At 39.0% G+C, this 21618-nt stretch overlaps 7 protein-coding genes across 7 annotated transcripts in view; all 7 read left to right on the top strand.

The window, feature by feature from the left end:
* Positions 1 to 1767: 1767 nt before the first annotated feature.
* Positions 1768 to 8109, top strand: LOC108571245. The gene is made up of 19 exons (XM_017933244.1): positions 1768 to 1916; positions 1997 to 2272; positions 2333 to 2483; positions 2694 to 2853; positions 2929 to 3192; positions 3257 to 3470; positions 3530 to 3845; positions 3905 to 4212; positions 4276 to 4602; positions 4672 to 4705; positions 4799 to 4916; positions 4982 to 5082; positions 5154 to 5447; positions 5546 to 5853; positions 5921 to 6095; positions 6164 to 7008; positions 7079 to 7541; positions 7605 to 7817; positions 7930 to 8109. The coding sequence occupies exons 1-19, from the start codon at positions 1768 to 1770 to the stop codon at positions 8107 to 8109; spliced, it is 4896 nt and encodes a 1631-aa protein (XP_017788733.1).
* A 176-nt stretch (positions 8110 to 8285) lies between these two features.
* Positions 8286 to 11849, top strand: LOC108571244. Its single transcript, XM_017933243.1, has 4 exons — positions 8286 to 8352; positions 8447 to 8940; positions 9058 to 9405; positions 9465 to 11849. Exons 1-4 carry the CDS (start codon positions 8286 to 8288, stop codon positions 11847 to 11849), a joined length of 3294 nt encoding a protein of 1097 aa, XP_017788732.1.
* A 168-nt stretch (positions 11850 to 12017) lies between these two features.
* Positions 12018 to 13098, top strand: LOC108571242. The gene is made up of 3 exons (XM_017933242.1): positions 12018 to 12481; positions 12556 to 12783; positions 12948 to 13098. The coding sequence occupies exons 1-3, from the start codon at positions 12018 to 12020 to the stop codon at positions 13096 to 13098; spliced, it is 843 nt and encodes a 280-aa protein (XP_017788731.1).
* Positions 13099 to 14041: 943 nt separating this feature from the next.
* On the top strand, positions 14042 to 17914 carry LOC108571321 (cysteine dioxygenase type 1). The gene is made up of 5 exons (XM_017933332.1): positions 14042 to 14520; positions 16164 to 16305; positions 16406 to 16511; positions 16616 to 16785; positions 16889 to 17914. Exons 1-5 carry the CDS (start codon positions 14288 to 14290, stop codon positions 16922 to 16924), a joined length of 687 nt encoding a protein of 228 aa, XP_017788821.1. The 5' UTR covers positions 14042 to 14287; the 3' UTR covers positions 16925 to 17914.
* A 349-nt stretch (positions 17915 to 18263) lies between these two features.
* LOC108571241 (succinate dehydrogenase assembly factor 3, mitochondrial) lies at positions 18264 to 18805 on the top strand. Its single transcript, XM_017933241.1, has 2 exons — positions 18264 to 18440; positions 18626 to 18805. Exons 1-2 carry the CDS (start codon positions 18264 to 18266, stop codon positions 18803 to 18805), a joined length of 357 nt encoding a protein of 118 aa, XP_017788730.1.
* Positions 18806 to 19363: 558 nt separating this feature from the next.
* Positions 19364 to 21012, top strand: LOC108571368 (nucleoside diphosphate-linked moiety X motif 19-like). The gene is made up of 5 exons (XM_017933385.1): positions 19364 to 19458; positions 19685 to 20027; positions 20116 to 20351; positions 20417 to 20575; positions 20646 to 21012. The coding sequence occupies exons 1-5, from the start codon at positions 19384 to 19386 to the stop codon at positions 20922 to 20924; spliced, it is 1092 nt and encodes a 363-aa protein (XP_017788874.1). The 5' UTR covers positions 19364 to 19383; the 3' UTR covers positions 20925 to 21012.
* A 390-nt stretch (positions 21013 to 21402) lies between these two features.
* Positions 21403 to 21618, top strand: part of LOC108571240 (DNA primase large subunit-like) — a 2485-nt gene continuing 2269 nt past the window's right edge. The window contains exon 1 of the mRNA XM_017933240.1: positions 21403 to 21556. Coding sequence (XP_017788729.1) covers positions 21403 to 21556 — 154 coding nt within the window. The remainder of the gene's footprint in view (positions 21557 to 21618) is intronic.

The raw sequence follows: 21618 nt of genomic DNA, 5'->3' as shown, positions 1-21618 counted from the left end.
GAAGAAAGTTTCTTCTTCGTTTTTACAACAAACGCGCATCCTCGCTCCGTTTCAGTTTTTAACCACTGTTATACGTCTCGTGGCATTTGTCGAACTTGAGAGATATAATCAATATCGCGTTCCCTCGCGCACAAACTCCAGAAAGCCCATGAGGCAAAATTGAAACAGGAGCATGATATCGCGAACAAAGTGAAAATCGATAGAATCTCGGTCAATCTAGTTACACCACATGTATTTACCCCGAAACGACCAACGTACATCGTGCAATTTTATTCGAAACGTTGAAAGAAAAATGTTGGAAAATTCACGAAAAAGACAAAATTGCACATATGCTTGCAGCAACTCTATTCAAACGCACATCAGCCGGAAGGCATTCTCGACAACAGAGCAAACTCTTACCTTCGCTGTCGAAAAGAGAATACGCGAGTATCTCTCTCTGTACAAATGAACTTTGCACAACGTCCTAAAACAAGATACCGTTATTATCGACGATATAATTGAAACTCTCTGGAAACACACACACGGCAACAATCTTATCCTTTAACCGTTTCAAACAAATACGACAGTTTTACACCGCTACTGTACATCCAGTTTGCCCGATCATCCAACAGCGATACTTGTTTACTTTCTCCGAGATTACGTTTCTCGTTGGATAATGCGGCAAGTATATGAGTTCGACTCGTTCCTCGATGCTGTAGAAATTCTAACGAGGATCGAACACAGATAGAAACTGACAAGAAATCGCACTGCAGATTAGATTGAATTCTCCTTCATTTGCAGGCACGCTCTCTCTCTCTCTCTCTGCCTCTACGGTTTTCCTCCTTTTCCCTTTCTTTGTCACGTTTTCGCGTTAAAAATCCAGGCGGGCGAGAGAACGAATGGAAAATGGATTTTCACACGAAGGTCGTACTTCCACGTAAACGTCGTACGACGGCACTGCCACCAGCTGGTTCGTTATCGGGTTTAGATTCGGCGCCCCTCTTCGTCTTCTTGCTCGACCACTCTACACAGCTCGCGAGCTGAACAGACCTTCCCTCTCCTCGTTCTTTCCATTCAAGGTAGCTCTTGCCGTCTCTGTTCGACGATCGAACAGCGAGTTCCACGCCATCTCACCGCCGAGCTCAACAACGGGGGCTTCTGTCATTTTTCCACCGGACAGGTGTCCTTTTTCCCAAATAAAGTGCCATTTTCTTTTTTTTTCGACCATTTTACGTCCCCTTTACGACTGTCGCGATTTTAATTGGAAATCTTGTTTACGAGCTACTTAGCAACGTTGAGAAAAATTCCTGTTTTATGCAAAATTCGAAAATTAGGATCGCTCGAGTGTCATATCTGGGAAAATTTCGAATTTGAAAATTCGTATTTTATCGACGATAGGAAGTTTTCGTAGACGACTCGTTCGTTCAAATTTTGCGCGGTTCCGCGAGCTAATTATCAGTCGTTTGCTCCTACGATACGTTATCGGCGCGGCAGATAACGCGGACACGAGTAACTTTGTGTCAGTAACAGAACAAAAAAAAAAACGCCAGACGAAATAAACATAGAAATAGTTAAGATAACATGTGTGTGTGTGTGTGTGTATTTTATTCGTTTAGATAGGAAGAGAGAGAAAAAGTGAAATCGAATTTGAGAAATGTCACGTTTATACATAACCACTTGCAGTGTAATTTAACCGTAGATTTAAGTTAGCGATCAATTACCAAACTGACACGAGCGGGAGAAACTAATTTCAGTTGTAGCTAGAGGTATGATAAATTAGCGACAGATATGGCGTTCTTCCAGTTGCTTCTGCAAGCCAGAAAGTTGGAAAAAACCAGACAGAGATACGAGGACGAGAAGCTGACGTCGATCGAGATCTCAAAAGGTGACAGGCCTCGATACACTCTCAAGCAGAGATTTCGTCGGAGAAAGCTACGGTTAGATCGAAAAGCTTTCGAGCAACCGACAAATTCCACGAGATAGAAGAAATTGTAATAAAAAAATTAAATTGAAACAGGTTGAAGAAGAAGGTACGAAACTTGTGCGATAAAATCCTAGCTGTACCGAAGGGCACTTGGACGTATCGAAAAATTGTCGCAATTCGTACGGACGGTACTTTGGAAAATTACGTGGCGAAGAGCCTTTTAGGATTCGTCGGTGGAATATTTCTGACCTACATCTTTTTCATATTCTTCGTTTTCCAACTGCATTTCAAGCTCTCCTCCGCCACGTTCCTCTGCACAATACTTGGAACAATTCTCACCCTTGGTCTAGCTTTTTCTTTACGCGTTAGGTACACCAAGAGTATTCTTTCCCTCTCGAAAGCTTCGTTTCTATATATTTCTTTCTTTAGGTGTGTCGTGTTTCTACTGTTGCCGCAATTCTTCTCTAAACGCGGAAGGCAGGCGTTGATGGCGTACGCCTTCATTTTAGCGATAACAGGACCGGTGAAGAACACTCTGCACAACACTGCCGTGCTCTCAGAGTCGCTGACCTGCGCACAAGTACCCATCAAACCACCTTAATTCACCACCGTTAACCCTTTCGTTACGTTTCAAGCCTTTTTGGCGCACTTCCACCCTGATCGATTAAACCGAATTTGAAAATAAGAAATTTCTCAGCCGTGGTTAAAAATTTACCCTCAGTCAGCCGCGTTACGCGTTAAAATCTAGCGAAAGGGTTAAATTCACTCGACTGACTCACTCTCGCCTCAGGAACAATTGAAAGAAGCTGTGAAGAGCGTGATAGATTTAGCGAAGCAGCCGTTCTACGCTCTACGTGACGCGATATCGAAAGTGGTGAAATCGGTGAAGCAGGTGGTGAAGAAAATTAAACAGACTCTGATCGCGATTAAGAGGCTCGTTCTTAGTATACGTGAGCGTAAATTGGACTAAACGCATTCTAAATGCTTCCACAGGCTGTCTAAATGAACCTTCCACTTTTCTCCAGTCAAAGTAATCACCGCTGTGTTCCAATGGCTCGGAAGCGTCATAAACATGTGCAACAAGAAATTAGGCACACCGTTCGACAGGTGTCAAAGCGTCTTCGAAGGAGCAGTGGCAGATTGCAAGGCGAAATTAGGACCAATTCTTGGAATTGTCTGCAACGTAACTTACGTAGTTAGCACTCTCTGTTACGTGGTGAAACCACTGGATTTCATTTGCATGCTGGTCTCTTACGTGGCTGATACTATAGTCGAAACTGTGCGAAGCAGTAAGTGCCTTCCGATAAATACGAATTCTTTCGAAAGAGAGGAAATAATTGAACGTTACGACAGAGATAAAAAAGTTCACGATGCACATGAAGGCGATGTTCTACGTAAAAGTGAAATTCTCCCATTCGTTTCACTTCGAGACGAACCAAAGTAGTACCGTAAGAGACGTGTCTACGAGCATAGCCACGGAAATCCGTTCGAGGACCGACACGCTGTTCGGTTTCTTCGATTGGATCAACTTTCTCACGTCTTTCTTCGTCTTCTTCATTCTGCTCAGGTGAAACGATCAGCGGAATCACACGTAATTCATCCAACAATGTAAGCAATATCTTTCAGAGTGATGCGTTATCGTTTCAAATGGCTAACAAGCGAACGTTTCGACAATCGATACATCACCGACGACCTACGCACCATTGATCTAATTCGAGCTCGACAAGAGAAGGAGACTGTGCTGCCGTTGAATCCTCGCGAGAAGAACAAATACGCTCCGTTGTCCTCTGTGTTTCTAATCAAATCGGAGAAGACTAAACTAGCAAGGTCTGTGGTGTTTTTAGGCCTGGCTACGATCAAACTTGCAGCTTACATGGCGATAGATTACAGTCTCTATTGGGTGTTGCACACTATTCAAGTCTATGGACGATTCGAAAGTAAGGTAAATTCCAAATCGATCACAGTTTCACTTAAAACGTGAATTGTTTATTCGAAACACAGGTTGGAAGACCTAGCATGGTAACCATACACGTGTCGGGAGAAGGATACTTATCAGACCTGTACAGAAGCATAGTGAATGCCTTCACGCCGCATGGAAAAGACGCAGAAATCGATACGATGCTCTGTCTTCCCGATCCAATACCTCCTAATCTCGATAAATACACTCAGATCGTCGTTCTCGTTATTTTCTGCTGGCTGATCGCATTCTTCGAACCTTATGGTTTGAGGCTGAGGCACGTGGTCCTTTGTCAGTATTATCCTGAGAGAGCTAAGCAGAGAGCGACTTGGTTGTACAATCACATAATCAGGTATTTAGAATTGGACGTTTCCCTCGAGATAAGAAAATTCCGTCAATTTTTACCTGAAATTAGATCGAGAGGGAGTTTCCTGAAGTTCGCCAGACGTCAGTTGCGCAGGAAATTTGGCTACGGTGGCAAAGAGAAGACTGAGAGAGTGACTTTTAAGGAGAGATTGTGGGCTTCCTGTCCATTTTTGAATATGTGTTTCCCGGTGAAGCAAGACATGTGTCTTCTATGCGCCGCTGTCGAGCGTTCCGATGATAATCCGCATGTGAAATGTCCAACTCCAGGCTGCGTCGGTCTCTTCTGTACGCAGTGTTTCGCGGATCTGCAGAATATGTGTACCATTTGTCGGTCACCGTTGGAGTACGGCGACTTGTCCGACATGAGCGAGGAGAAGTAGATAATTAGAAGGGTAATTAAAAATTCCATTTGCACGAGTGATTGAAAGAAACTTTGTTACACTAGAGACTCCTCGGAGGATCAATTCGAAATTGCGACAGTGAAAGCTGAAGAAGAAGAAGAAGAAGAAGAAGATGAAGAAATACCAATGGAAGAAGAAGAAGAAGTAGCAATAGAAGAAGAAGAAGTCAAGGCACCAATCGAAGAAGAAGAAGAAGAAGAAATGAAAGCGGAAAAGGACGTGGCTGAGCAAACAGACGATAAATACGCGGAAGATTTGGATCGAAGCTCCGAGTCCACTTACAGTTACAGTAAGAAGTCCAGGTACAAGTTAAATCAACAGTATTACAAGTTTCAGTAAGTTTAATTATCCCAGCGTACCAGGACGAGTCCCCGGAGGAATTGGAGATTGAGAAACGGAGGGAACCGTTCAGAGACGTGGAAGCACAGAGAATTAGGGACGACGTGACTATTCAAGTGAATTTAAACATTCTTTTTCCTCATTCCCTAGAAATTTCATCGATGTTTACATTCTCTCTTTCATTTAGATATTTAACGAGCCGTTCGTGAGAGAATCGTCGTCGAGCTGTGGATCACCGACTTCCGGTTTCGTGGTCAGAGCACACAGAAAGGTTCGTGCCAAAGTGAAAGATTCCGATTCGTCAATGTCGATCGGTGACTGGTCGAGCGAGGAGATCTCCGAGGAAGAAGTAATACACATAGAAGTGGACGACGACTCGGAAGAATTACTTCCGAGGGATCGAGAGGATAAGAGGAAACTGGGTCGTATAAATAGAATCGTCGGTGCGGTAGCGAGAATTCCTTGGCTCGGTAAAGCGGAAGTATGAAAGCAGCCCAAATCTTGGAAATATTTGTCCATCGATATCTCAGGCAAGCCGTGTTTCTGGAACAAAAACGAGCACTCGTTGATTTTAAGCAGGATAAGGAAAAACCGTGCGAAGGATTGCAGAGGAGGAGACCGTCTCTGATGAAGAAAATCGTCGATATGCTTCGAAGGAAGAGATCGATGCCTGTGCAATCGTACAGAAGAATTAGGAAGACGAAGGACTCTTCTTCGTCTACTTCGTGCTCTTGCGACGATGAGAAGGAAGTCTTGTTAAATGTCCAAGATAGAGAAAGCGATGGAAGATACTTGACTAAGAGGAAAAGTAGAGCAAGCTGTGAAATGGAAAATTTCAATAGGGGGATTTCGTGTCGCCAAAAATTTACCACGAAAGAACTACCACGGTAATTTTTGGAGTAAACAATCGTAGGCAACGATGATCAATTTTTTAACGGATATTTGGTTGAATAGATACTTGGAATCTGCTGCGAGAGGTACGTGTTATTTCGAAGTAGACGAGAGGGAAGATTCGCGGCCACGAAAATGTGTTCGACAAGTAGAAGATACCAACGAATTGTCGGACACGAGGGCATCGTTAGGTGTTAGGAAAAAGGATGCGTGGAACGTAACAGAGGACGACGAATTGGTAGTTATATTTGTATTTTAAATAAACGATGTTATTGCAAGATAGCAAGGAAATATTCGCTTTTTCAGGGTCCCTGTACTTGCACTTCAGAGATCACATTCGAGACGAGCGAAGATAAAGGTGTTTATTCGTTAGGTATGACCACCGTATCAGAACACACTGATAGCACGTCGAAGACAATAACTAAAGACACCGATGATGGTACGTCGAAGGCTGTAACTAAAACGGAGACTGAAAGTGTGTCGAAAAGTGACACGGATTATTCGGAAGAAACAGAGTTTACTTCTTCTGAGTTGGGAGAGTCGAAAGATTTGGATGAAACCGACGAAGAAAAGTCTGGCTTAGAGGAAAAGGTACTGGACAAAATTAAAGCTAGAAAAATACCTACGAAAGATGTGAAAACATTAAGCGTTCGAGAAGCAACTGAAAAGGCGGAGGAAGTAGAACCAAAATCTGAAGAGGAAACTGTAAGAACGATTTACACAAGAGCAGAGAGCCCTTCGTTGTATGATCCATTAGCAGGATTAGAGTTATACGGTGTCGGTCATAAATCGAAGAAATCACGCAAGAAACGAGCTGTGAAAAAGGAAACTTCCCAAGCTGAAGTAGAGAGAACAGAAGAAAAATCTAGACTCTCAGGAGGATTTTCTGGATTATTTAAGAAGATATCAGAGCACGGTGATAATACGAAGGAAAAAACAGTTATTGATTCTCGTATTGTAGAAAGAAGAGTCGATAAAGCCACGGATTTACCTGACAGAAGCAGATCCACTCAGACAAAGTTCCACAAACGTGATAGCAAAGACAAACGTTTCGAGGAAAATATTGGAATTTCAGAAGCATCCAGGCCTAAGAAACTTTCTAGAGAATTGAACAAAGAAGATAAACGGGAGGGGAAAAGGTACCGACGAAGGTAAGTACAGAGATGACTATTATGACTTCTTTAACAGCGATTTAGAGAGTTTCTATTTAATATTCGTCAGATGCAAAGCTGATCGTATTAAACGTGCCTCCTCGAAGAGAAGAAAGTGCAGTTGCTCCGATAAATCAACGATAACCGATGTCGAGGAATTTTATCCTTGCGCTACATCCGAAAGATCAGAATTTAAATCGACAGATCCTCCTCAAGACACGAGTGAAATATTCAGTGAACGACCAAGAGATTATCGAACAGATGATTATCGAAGCTCTGCTCTCGAAACTCCTCTAGAACATCGTAGAATGGATCAAAGATTCGAGGTGCCTGTGTTAAAGAAATATTTGCCTATGTATCAGAGTCCAGAATTGATCGAAGAACTAAAACGACACGATAGAATGAGATTAATTCGAGAAAGAGAAGCTAGAAGGCACAGAATTGAAAGACCTTCTCGACTTTCCCATTCTACCTTGATTCGTTCGAAAATAAACGATCCAAGAACTCGTTGCTCCGTTGCACGCAATTCTCCAGTGAGTATTAAAGTTAGAAACGATCGTGTATCCTTTGAGTTACGATTAAGAAATCATTTTAAGGTCAGTTTAACCGAGCAAGATGAGGAACTTCCTTACCAAAGAACGCAGGCTTACAAAAATGTGTTGTGTGAGTTTGAGAAGAGGACTGGTTATCGAGAAGATCGTAGGAAATCTGAGGATAGTGTTCCGTTGATACGCTTGTCGCAGAAAGCGGACAAAAGTAAAACTGTGGAGCAATTGTATCCGCCTGAAAATCGAAGAAGGTCGGATGTTGTGAGAAAATTCGCTCGCAGAATAATGGCGCCATTTAGGGTACTTTGAAATTCGAATACAAGTTATTGTGACAATTTGATGTATTTTTTAAAATGATTATTTCCTTTTTCAGCCCACTTGCAAAAAGTGCAAATGCAAAATGCACGCAGAAGAAGAAATGGGAACAAGCTACGATTATTCCTGCGATCCCGAATTTTTCAGCGAGACATCTTCCACTTGTCATTGCGTTAAAAAGACTAGAAAATCGAACGTTTCAACGTCCGGCGATGAAACGACAGACAACAACGAGTGAACTTGTAAAAAAATAAACACGCAGCATACTTCGTGCTTTCCAATCGACGCAGATTTTCGATTGTTTCAAATTTGTCGTTCCAGTAAAATGTTTAACCTGTAAATTAAATACTTAACAGCTATCCCTTTGAGATGAGATAAATTTACCGTTTCGTTACGCAAAAGGGAATTTCGGCGATGTCTAGGAAAACACGGAAGTATCTTGAGAATTCGACGGACGACATAAAATTCGACAACGACAGGCGTAAGAGGAAAAAGCAGAAAGAGAGTGCAGTTGAATATCTGTGTGATTAAAATGCTGAAAAAATTTTTGCACCGGAAAAAAACGAAACCGAAAGAGGAAGAAACTGAGAAGAAAGACGACGAACCGTCATCTCCCGCAGAAACAACGGAAGAACCTCCGAAACACGTCGATGCAAACGTGGTTTATCCATTTCACGATGCAAAACCAGCCAGTTTCCCTCCTCCTCTTCCGCCTGATGCTGCAGCACACTCCGATCCGAAGGAACAAGTGGCCAGTGCCGAAAGAAATGGAAAGCAAGTACCAGAGGCCGAGGAAAAAGAGAAAAAAGACGAGGTCGAGGATGAAATCAAGGATGAAGATAAAAGTGACGAAAAAATTCGTCCTTTGGTCGTAAAGGAAGTTTGCGACGAGAAAAGTTGCGCCAAAGAGAACTGCAGCCCCGATTCCTGTGAGAAACCTGTGCAGAAATCCTCTCAACAATCGGAAGATAAAATTATCCACATGAAATTAACAGAATTGATCAATAGCTCGATCCAGGAAGCGATGCAGACGATCGTGAAGCAATGTAGAATGGTATTTAAGATGCAAGTATCCAAGATACTTAAATTTCTTACAGAATCCTCCGTTTCCTCTGAATAACACGCGTAAAAAAGAAAAAGGACTAGATTAACATACGAGTTATTTATTTTCCACTTAAAAACCCAGAACGAAGAACAGACTACCGAGAAAAAGGCAAAAGAAGGGGTCGATAAATCGGTGTGCGATGCGAAAAATGAAGGAATTCCGGTGAAAATCAGGCACGAGAATCGACCACGCACCACTCAGGATCAATTGAACGATCGTTCGAGGGTCTCGAAAGCTAGTCGACTTCGGGAAAGATATAAGAACGTTCGTTCGTCTCCGCAAAAATTGCACGACAAGAAAGGGAACGTGCTGGAAGAGATACGGAATAAAAGACACTCGAAATCAGCGAACAACGTGAAAACTGACAATCGTCGAATGACCGGCAACGTGAACATTTACATCTGCTCGGAAGCTAACGAAAATGCTCAAGTAACTATTCCATTTTCCCTCCCTGTAAAATACCTTTCCTTCCCAATCCTTCTTTGCAGCAAACCAGAAAACAAAAGAAAGCGGAAACATGCACGGAATCGAGCTCGGAGACAACGACCGAACAGTCGAAAGTTTCGTCGAGTAAATTGGTCACATGCATTCGTAACAAACGTAGAAAATCCAAGGAGCAGAATTCTATCGATTCTCTGTCGGGGAAGGAGGAGAGCAGCGACGATAGTACTATATGCACTTGCGTTTCCAAGTACACAGACTCGATTAGCGAGAGCAATCGTTTTATCGAAGTCTGCGGTGCATTCGATAAGGACGTCTGTGCAAAGAACACGGAATCCACTTTGACCGATTGCGAATGCACGCAGACGAATATCAACAATGTTCAGCTGGCACTTGACAAACCGAAATTCGTCGTGTGCGACAAGAGGGAGGAACCCTGCTCGACGATTTATCCCATGAAAAGTTTGTCCAACTCTGACAGCGAAGATTGGTCCACGAAATCGAGCAGCAGGAACGCAGATTGCATCGACAAGTGGTCCTTGGAGCCTAATTCCGAGCACAGTAACAGCTACGTAAACAATTTAAAGGGTAGTTATCCTGTCAGCGAAGACGACAGTTGCGAAGCATCAGCTAGAAGAAATTTGGAGAGAGTTTGTAAGTGTGGGAAGAAAGGTGGAGAGTCAACTGGTAGATATTCTATGCGATGCAATTGTAAGAAGAGATCCTCTAAAACAGTGGAACAGGAGAATTTAATGCAGCCGTGGCTGATTTGTAATTGCATAAGGGAAGAGGAAGAGGAAGATTGTGTCGATGATAAAGCTTCGAAGAAGTTCGCCGAAGAAAAGGAAGAAATGACTGTTTGTCGAGGAGCTTTGGAAAATCTAGAAGAACCTAAACTTGTACCTTGCGCGGACTATTCTGGAGAGTCGAGGAAAAGTAGGGAAAAATTGAAGGAGGCTTTAGAGAAGGACGAGAAGAGGGAGGTTAAAGACACAGAGGAAGGAGGAGTTGAAGAAGTTCCTGCGAAAGTGGAGGAATCGGAAGAAAAATCAACGAAGAGTGTCCGTAGAACATCGATGCCTTTTGCATCTCGAAAATTAATCAGACCTGAAGTGATGGTGCTGAGAAATATTTTGAAGCACGAAGTGAAACAACCTGCGCAAACTGTCGATCAGAAAAGTGTCGCGCCTGTGAAAAAGGCGGACAGTTTGGAACAACCGGTGAAAAATGGGGGCAAAACGACGCAAGATATTCTGAAAAGGTTCAATATACCGGAAGAGTACAAATTTTTGAAGAAACCAGCTGCTGAAGAGGAGCAAACGGGTGAAAAGAATGAAAAGGTAGAAGAGAAGAAGGTGGAAGTTAAAGGAAACAAAGAAGATAAAGATACGAAAAATTTGCAAGGAAAGCTGAAGAACACGTTCGCCTTCAAGAGGTTGAAGAAAATTCTAGGCAAGACCGAATTTCCAGAAAAGAGAGACGAAGGATCGATAGGAAAAGATAAGATTAACGAAAGCACATCTAATGTTGGTGACGTGAAAAATGTTGAGAATCCTAAGACAAATGTTGACGGAGATCAGTTACCAGTGAAAGATAATGAAATTAAAGGTAGGCATAAGGAAAAGGAGAGATTTAATTTTTCCAAACTGAACCTGTACAGAACCATGAAAAATAAAAAGGACAAACCTGAACAAAATACTACTACTAATTCGCCTACAATTAAAGAACACAAGAATAGCGATAAAAGTGACAATGTTATCGACGCATCGGTGAAAAAGGAAGATACTCAAGAGACAACTTCTGAGATCGATAAGGAAACGAAAAATAAATCTAAACAAACGCCTGTCGTTGCTAATGAAAATTCACCTGCATTGCCAACTCAAGATGACACTCAATTAACGAAGCGAGGAAACTCTGAAAATTCCCAGAAGCTATCTGAACCTAAAAGAATTATAAAAAATCCCAAAGTCGATGAACCAGCAAAAAGGACACAGTTTGAGAAGAAACTGAACATTCAAGAAGAAAAGAAAGCTGATCCTGAAGAACCTACAATTCAAGATGAAAGAAAACCAACTAGAAAATTGTCATTTAACGAAATGAAAGAGTCTTCGCCATCACAGCACCCGCAACACCATAAAATAGACCCCCGTACAATCTGCACAAACTCCAAGTACCCAAAATCCTCAACGATGAACGAATCTTTCACTTCTATATGCAACTGCTGCTGTTCGTCGATATCCGAATACACGAACGAACCCATAAATTACCCGAAAAGCTGTCTAAAGAAGGACAGAACACTTTATCAGCACGTCGATTCTCAGAGAAGTAACTTTTCTCTTCCGTATCGCGACAAGAGGAGCTGGGAAGACTGTGGCTGCAGGAGAATAATCCCTTGCAACGTTTGTTGCAGACCAAGAAACGATGCCAGGTAATAAAAAACCATTCTTCGCAGTCTCTCAAAAACAATAAAATTCGATTACCGTTAATACAGTTGCAGATTAGCAACGAGCTGTTGCACAGACTGTTACAAACCAAAAAATAAGTGCAACTGCAAAGTAGTTTACGATACGAAGAAAAACACTTGCGAATGCATGAAATGGATGTTTTGCCTCTACTGTGACAATCCTCGCGACAAATGTACATGCAGAGCACCGTTGGCAAAGTGTTCCTACTGCGAATTATCCACGGATCTGTGCACATGCAAGGATCAGAAGACGATTCGCGACGGAAGACCGGTCCTCGCCGAACCAGACAACGATCGAACCATGTACGTTACCGCGTGGAAACCACGGGAAGAAGTACGACGTTACTTTTCTAGAAACTTGGCCGATCTACGAGTAGATTCTATCAAGGAGCACTGTTATTGTGAAAAGCTCAAGCCGCACAACTCCGATGACCTTCCTTATCAACGTTTGAGCATCTTCTCTGACGTTATGGACGAGTTACAGCAGAAGATGAGCGAATCTACGTGTTGCACGCGATGCAGGAAGATCCCCTGTTGTTGCAATATCAAGGCTGATAGAGACGAGGTCAGAGAAGAGAGGAAGATCAAATATCGCATCAGGTAAAATTTCTTTGCAATTAAACGTAATACGTGTATCAACGAGTACATTTTGTTGTCGTTGATACGATTAACAGCCCGAAGACTCGTAGAAAAATCATAGCCGTGTGCATGGAGAAATCGAAGAGTAAATTATCGAACAACTGCAAGTGCGACACTGGTCAAGGGAAAAACGAGAAGCAGAAGAAGATAATAGTAGCTCTTTGTTGTGCTTGCAAAGCGACACCCTGTCGATGTAAAAAGGCTAAAACAAATCAGAAGAAGCCAAAGGCGAAGTGTTATTATTGCAAAAGCTCTCCCTGTCTGTGAGTTGTTGGCTCTATTAGACGAGTTATTAAAACAGCGATAAGATAATAACAAGGGGGGGTTCGCGTTAACGCAACGAAAAACAACTTCCTCCGTTAATTGGCCCGCGAACGTAGATCTGGTACTTCCAGTTGCTGATTTTTTATTACATTCTTTGCTACAGCTGCGTTACGGCCAGAGAACGAGGCAAACCGAGGCCGTGCAGGTGCGCTGATTCACCTTGCCGCACGATCGAGAAGGAAAGCGCAGCACCGTGTGGTAAAATATCGACAAAACCGAAGAACAATGACGAAAAGGCAATTTGTATACGATAATGCGACACCTGTGGTTTTCACTTATGCGAATAAACGCGAAATACTTGCACGAGATTTTCAAACAAACGACAGGAAACGGCGAATTTGTCGTTTCGATGGAAAACATACTTGTGATTTTGAATTTTCGGCGACGAACGTTCGTGAACGTAGTTTATTAAATTTAATCAAATTGTGCCATTGCGACAGTTTCAGAGATTTTTGCTACGCTCTCGCCCTACGCTTCTAACTGTGACATTTCATGGAAATCTTCCAACGCCGGTTTTTCAGATATTCAGAAATATCAGAAATGTCACGTATCACTTTTACGTAGCAAACGTGATTTCATTATTTGTAAACTGTTGCTAGATCGTATTAACTGTTGCTAGATCGTACGTAAATACTTGCGTGTGTACAATAATAAGAATACGAGGAAGCGCTGTTATTGAGTTAATTGCAATGGCGCGTGCAAGTCGTTGCAAAATACTCCTAATTATGTAAATTGTTAATGTATTAATCAAATAAATATTTAACTTATTAATAGCTGCTGATAATGTTTCTCTTTACGTCATGCAACATTTGCGATGCAGCCTGGGAAAACAAACGATTGAAGTACTCGAAATTAGTCTATTTTGAAATTAACGAGATCTCGTTAAGGTATGCAAGTACGACGAAATGCATTAGGAAAAAGGAAGAAAAGAAACCTTTAAAAAAATCTGGATCCTAAAATACAACGAAGTTTCTAAGCTTGTATACTAAGTGGAAGTAGAACGATTTTTGTGATGCTGCTATTGGTTGCTTCGTCGCAGCAAGTCGTTATCCTGACCGAAGGGTAAAAAGTGATCCAAGTGTCGGAGGAGATACCTCGTGCATGAAATATTTGAAACAGCTAAGAATCGTGAGGAGTAGGGGGTATCTCAGGCTTGGTAAGAGACGCTGTCTCCCCTGTTTTACTAGATCGGTACGAGCTGTAGACCGGCAACGTGTTCTTCGTTTGCTTTCGCTTTCATACCATTCGCACTTGTTTCGCCTACATCGTCAACTCATTTCGATACATTTAAACATCTGTCGTTTAATTCACCTTTCTCTCGTACTCTCCTTGAAATCGTAACAAATTTTCGAGTGACCACAGGACCGGAATTACCTCGAGAAGGACACGTGTCTTAATTGAACGAGAAAGAAGGGATAAGTGAATCGATCATCCGGAAGGAAAATGCAAGTCTACGAGGAAGATCGCGGATTACTATGCGTCTCTCGAGAGAAACTGTTGAACGAGAAGAACTCGTGTGAAGAGAAGGTGCCGTTGAGTCTTTCCGAGCTTATAAAAGCTTTGCACGAAGCATTCTCGAAGGACGACACGAGAATCGAGGACGTTAAAAATCTGATGGCTTCCTACAGGAGCAACCCAGCGGAATGGAAGAAGTACGCGAAATTCGATCGATACAGGTAAATAGAAGAAGCGAGAGAATTCTTTACATAGTTGCCTATCGGTGCACCGATCGAATTACTTGAACAATCGTCTCGATATTTCTTCCCTCCTTTTTTCTCATTCTTTCTAATCGATTCGCGAGGTTTACATTTTGCGAATAATCGAATTTCTCGACAGACGTTTTATCGGTGACCGCGTACAAACAAGAACGCGCGCGGTACAGCTACGTCGGAATTGTGAAATAAAGTTAACGTGACCAAGTTCACGATAGGTTATCGCGCGTTACTGCTCTTTCCAACCCTGATCGACGTCGTCAATTTGCTGTTTCAATCAAAACATAATCAATGTTTAAAGCGACGATAGATCGAACAGCCTTGCTACCTCTCGCGAATCTCGCACTGCGCATGTCTACACGCGACTACTACCAAGTAAACGACCTTAAAGCAAATAGGAAGGAAACGTCGTCAATAATAGATACACCAATGACGAGAAAGAACGGTGAAAAAAATTAGGAAAACTAAAAATTTGCTAACGACATCGATACTCTCTTATCGGGAGGAGACTTTCATCTTCAGATTCCGCGAAATCTCGTGTTTCGAGCTATTATACTAATGCAAGAAATGGCGTAATATCGTCGTTAGAAAGCACTGTCAGAGCGATAAGAGAGAGGGTTTCAGAATTGTTCTACAAAGACGCGAATAATGACTTCTTATGATAACTCGAGTGACATATTTCGTTGATATACCTAATTGAAAAAGGAACAGATAACGAACAATGCACCGTGATACCGAGGCAAATGTTGATGTGTCGATCAATTAACATAATTTCACACTTTGTTCACCAGTGTGATTGAATTTTCGATCAATTAGTGTTATAAACGACGTAACATCCACTCTTTAACGTTCCCTTCTATTCGTATAAAACGTAATACGACAATCCGTTATGAAAATAGCTTTACGAATTATAAAGATAATAACGACTCCGTTGGAATTACGGTAGGTAATTGCTAACATGACCGATTTCCACATGACACGAGAAAGTATGGAAACTGCAGCACATGGATATGCGACATACACAAAGTAGAACGTACTGTATCAAACAGAACAAATGCGATTATAAAATATGTAAAGATCGCGAGAAAACGTTCGTCGATATGTTACAAACTTTTCCTCTATACAATTCTACGTTGAATAAAATACAATCTACTTGTGTACGTTCGAACAGAGATCCTTTCTCATCTTATTACTTCACAATTTAATTCTCGAACAAAGATAAGATCGAAAAAGATCGACACGGTTGCAACCGAAACCTAAGTATGCGGAACACTTAAACGCCTATGTATATTGCACGTAAATCAGTGGTGTTTGTACGGTGAACGGTTACTTACACACACTTTCCACGTATGCCCCCCTTCTCTTGCATTACACTTGATTCCGAACATCGGTTCTTTGACACGCGACACTTATTGTATCGAAAAACGAGTGACTTATAAAAAAAAAAAAAAAAAAAAAAAAAATCTATCGTACATATCGATACCGAGGTAATTGATAGTGATCAATAGATACAGTATACGGCTCGTAGTGATTCAGCGCGACTTATACAATTGAATAGAATAAAAAAAAATCCTTAACGAGGAAAATAAGTGAATCATTGTGTCCAGGTATACGAGGAATTTGGTCGATGAAGGAAACGACAAGTTCAATCTAATGGTTCTATGCTGGGGAGAAGGTCATGGCTCGGGCATACATGATCATCCTAATTCACACTGTGTGATGAAAATTCTTCAAGGTGAACTTTGTGAGGTATCTAAAAAAAGAAAATGTTTATTTCTTAAGAAAAAAAGAAAAAAAAATTATTTCTTTCTATCTATATATTTATTTTTTAATACTCGTTGTTCTGTAGACACGATATACGTGGCCTGTGATGAAAAATGAAGACAAAGAAACAAGAGAACTTGAAGTACTAGGAAAAACTACTCTTGGTCTTAATGAAATATGTTATATCAATGGTATAGTTTCTGTATACATAAATATCGTTGTGTTTTCGTTGGAACTTTATTTATTAATAATTATATAGGTTCCTTGGTATATTTATTTATCGATAATTCTGTAGATTCCTTGGGGCTCCATAGAGTGGAGAATGCGAGCAACACGAATCCCGCTGTTTCGTTGCACTTGTACACGCCGCCCTTCTCCACGTGTTCCGTCTTCAACAAGCAGACTGGACAGAAGACCTCGTGTAAAGTGACGTTCTGGTCGAAATACGGAGACAGGAGACAGCGGGTACGAATTTTCATTCTTCTTTCATTTCGCAGACGCTTGAAAAATGAAGAAAACAAAAAAACATACATATACACCGTCTATACGAGATTGTTTACACTTATAGGAGATTCAAGATGCCAGATCTCCGGAGGACAATTAATTTTTTGAAAATGAAACTGAAGGAAGAGGTGATTTTCTTAAAAAATATGTTAAAGGGGAAGGATGGAGGTAGTATATGAATTTAGAATGATTAGTACGTAATATTGTAGAAAGTGTTAAGTACTTAAATGTATATAAGGTTAAATACGACGCTTTAATTTCTTCTCGATTTCTGCGATTAGAAGATTGTTCTGCTACGTTGATCGAATTAAAATCTAAGACGCAAGAAACAGGTACCAGACGTCAGAGTAATATTCTTCTGGAAAGGGGAGGGGGAAATTCGAATTCACTTTTTTCTTAATTCTAAGGCAAAGTTTTCTTAGAAATATATATGAACGTTGTTCGTGCACTTGTGTTATTGGAAGGACGTATATATAACACTCGAACATACTACAGAAGGATATTCGTGTTTACCATTGAGAAAAAAGTGTTTTTAACATGGAGGTTAAGGCACAAATGTTTAATGTCGCAGTTGAGGATGTGCACGACTGATGCGCAGGAAAATAACATTCCGTGCAAACGGGATCGTCGACCCCGTACCCTTCGGTTAAAGAAATCACGATTTCTCGTATTTATTTTATCTTTTAAACACTTCTAAACGACACTTATATTAAGAAAAGATGAATCGATGTTCGTTGAAATACATATTATGTTTAATAAAGCATATAATTATCAAAGGTTACTAGAGGACACGTTGTAAACATTCCGTACTGCCGTTGAATTGAAAAAAATTCATTCTCAGGAGAGAATTTATGCAAAATTTCTTACCTAACATGTCTGCTAGTTCTTTCCCTCCTTCTGTTAATTACTTGAATCGCACAACACAACACAAAATTGAGAAATTAATAAATCAAACCACTACGAGCACACGAACATGTTAACAAAACGAGGGTAGGACGACTAATGACCGGCAAGACGCAAGTGACCGGCAACAACGTATTAGTTGTGATTGGTCGAAACAAAACCGCGGAAAATTCGAATTAAAAACTCAAATTCAAATGTATATTAACTAATAGTACGGTTGATATTTTGGTATATAACTTAATAAAATAAATAGTAAAATAATGTTTGTCTTACGGATAAATATTGCAATTTTATTAATTCTGTAATAAATATCGTTTACCTTGTTATGTAACAGTTAAATAAATATCTACAATTAGAATTATAAACACATCTAGTACACTCACATGCGCATATAAATTGTACACGATGTTTGGCGCGAGATTTTACTAATTCTCTATTTATTTCAATCCGTTTAATAACAAATTGTAATATTGGCAAAATATTACATACAAATAATCAATTAATATGCATACATGACATTAAAATAAAATAAAATTATGTCTAGTTTATCTCACGTACAGCATGTTAGAATGCTGTACAAAACAATTTTAAGGTTACATCGTGGATTGCCAGCTGAAATTCAAGTTTTAGGAACAAGTTACGTTCGAGATGAATTTAAAAGACACAAGAACTGTGATGAAGTTGCAGCAACTATATTTTTAAATGAATGGACAGTAAGTGGTATTAAATATTTCAGTCTAATATTTTCTTAACAAAATGAGGTTACCTTTCACCACCTTTTATAGTAATATAAATATGAAGAAATAATAAATAAACTAATATCCTAATTTTAATAATTCAATAGTACTGTTTTTATATTGAGCAATAAACTTGTTTCATTTTGTTGTTACAATTATAGGAATATGCTATATTGCTTACTAAGCAACTTGGACTGAAAGGACCGCATACAGCCAAACCACTAGGTGAAAATTTAAATGAAGAAGATTTTAATAAATTTAGAGATGAACAAGTGTATCAGTTGTATGAGTTAATGATTGCAGCAACTAGTAAAAATAACAAGAATGGAAAAGATACATAATTGAATCCTCCAAAAACCTTAAAGTACTATGTGTTATATAGTTCTCAAAATGTATGATATTCTGTGCGATAGTTAGACAATTACTGTAAAAATTATAATAGGAAACAATGTAATATTAATCCTTAATATGTAGTACTTAATAAACTTGTAACTAAAGTTTCATTATAAATAAATTACAAATTTCTCTGTTAGAAATTAAGTTTCTAGGTTAAAAAAAAGAGAATATTTAAGATTATGAAATAATTAATTACGTCAGTAAATTATAGAATCCAATGGTGCAAACAATCTGATAAGCAAAAGAAATGATATTGTGATAAAGTAAATGATTTCATAAATTGAAAAAAAGTTTTAAAATATTCGATTACCAACATTTTAAAAACAGAATGATACCGATAATTGTTCATTTATTTTGTCATTGAAAATTGTATAATACATTATATAAATTGTACGCCTACGTTTAGTTAGGTTATAAAAACACTTTATTAAATTGTAGCCCTGTTAACAATCCTTTTATTTGAAAATTGTATAAGTTTGTAATTATTAGTGCAAAGTAAAAAGTACGTTATTGTTAATAAAAAATGAAAGCTTGGAAAGAATCTGCTAGTTTAATATTAGCAGCTCGTCAAAAATGTATACGTCCATCTGCTACAAACGTAAGTAATTCGATTTAAATTTCTGTTAAGTATTAATGTAAAGTATTAAGAACTAAGTATGTTGCTCATTTATTGCTATTTGTAGCAAAAAAAAAGTAATCAAACGAATATAACTGCATTTAGTACTATAGTTGCAACATCGATAATCGAATAGACAATTTGTCTCTCTAATACGCGCGAAAATTTAAGGAAGATACTAATGGGATGTTTTGAAAATAATTATCAGTTTCAGTATAACTACAATCTGTTATGCATGAAACGTCATGCAAAATCGAAATTCATGCCTAGTACGTATGTATTTCCCGGAGGAGTAATAGAACCATCTGATGCTGATTTGAAATGGGACAAACTTTTTTCCACCTTTGGTTTCGATGCTAATAGTTTCAAAACTTTAAGTCCAAATACTTCTGTTCGTCCTCAAATTTTCAAATCGGGGCCCAATGAATTACCAAGAGAAATTTCATTGCGTATTACTGCAATTCGTGAGACCTTCGAAGAATGTGGCATACTAATTTGCAAACAATCAAGGGACGATTCTATGCAATTTGGTTGGGCAGGTCGCATAGAAAGTAACTTGATATTACATTTTGTTCCAAATAAAAATAAAGTTTGTTCCTTCGAAATAAGTAAAAATATGACAATTTTTTATTAACGCAGTCTCCGAAAACGAATTACAAAGTTGGCAAACGAGGGTACACAATGATGCCAGAGAATTCTATACACTGTGTGAAAATTTTAAATGTTATCCAGATTTATGGTCTCTTTATGAGTGGAGCAATTGGTTAACACCAACTTATTTTGTTGGAAGACGTTTTAACGCTGTTTTCTATTTTGCTTGTGTACCAGTTGTACCTCAGACCATCTGTGAGGTTACAGAGATGGAAGATATAAAAGTAAGATTATTTCACACATTAATAGCACGATTAAATTTATCAATAATATTTTTCAAACAATTTAGTGGGATATGCCAGGGAATTTATTATTTTCGGCTTCAAAAATTGCACTACCACCTCCACAGCAATATGAAATAGCAAGAATAGCAAAGTTTGAAAGTATAGACAATTTACTAGATTTTGCGATCGAACGTAGCAAAATAGGAGTGCTGTTGAATTTACCTGTATGTAAAAGAAACTACAAAATTGCTTTCTCTGTTGAAAGAACAATTTTAACGACACTTATATTCCCAGGTGAAGGTAGAATTACAAGATGGAAAGGTACATGTTTTACCAGGAGATTCCATGTACCCTACAGAAGTTGATTTAGTTGAAGAACAAATTATTGACAGAACTGATATTACTATCCGAGAATTTCGGGATATATCTCCTGTTAAAAATAGGATGGAATTTTCTAACCTCCAAGTGAAAGAACTTTATGCTCAAAATTTCGATAGTTCCGATGGTCATTTAGCTCCCATGCAATTAAAAAATGTTTTTAATGCTTCGATATATAAGCATTCCAAACTTTAACAACAATTCAACAATTTATTCAACAATATATAATACTTTCTTGTTTGTAATTTTACGTCTCACATTCTAAGTGTAATCGAGTAGATACCAGGGCAATTATATACACATTTTTAATAAACATATATTGATGTGATTGTTTATAATTTTTTAACCCTAAATATTTGTAAATATAATATATTATACAAACCGTACAGTTATAAATATTTCCTATCCTATCAAATAATTCCTTTAAGAAATTAGCGGGAGAAAACCGCGGGAAACATAGTCATGTAGCAATGGCTGCATAAGTGCCTTAAGAAAAGTCGGTTTAAGAAATAAAGAGAATTATTACATACTGTGAATAAAATATTAATAAGTACGTATTAATTTCTTAATATATTTTACGAATAGCAACTATCGTATAAAATTTTTTTTGGTACAAATTATCTTAAAAGTCTGGCATATGAAAACAACAAATTTGTCATATTACTTTTAGAAAATGGAATATACTAAAAGACGCCGGTGTACAGTTAATATTGAAAGTACTAATCTTCACGATATTTATAAACATGATTTGCAAATGTATGATTTTTCTCCATCAGGGGAAGTTCCACTTACAGAGTTTCAACAATTAGGTGTTGAAAGATTGAGACGTAAGTATTTACGAAAAAAAGTTATTAAAAGTATGATTGTGTTATTTAATAATTATATTTCC

The sequence above is a fragment of the Habropoda laboriosa genome, unplaced genomic scaffold, assembly GCF_001263275.1.
Source record: "Habropoda laboriosa isolate 0110345459 unplaced genomic scaffold, ASM126327v1 scaffold57, whole genome shotgun sequence".
NCBI classification, from domain to species: domain Eukaryota; kingdom Metazoa; phylum Arthropoda; class Insecta; order Hymenoptera; family Apidae; genus Habropoda; species Habropoda laboriosa.
The sequence above is the reverse complement of the archived record's forward strand: the minus strand, read 5'-3'. Positions and strand labels throughout refer to the sequence as shown.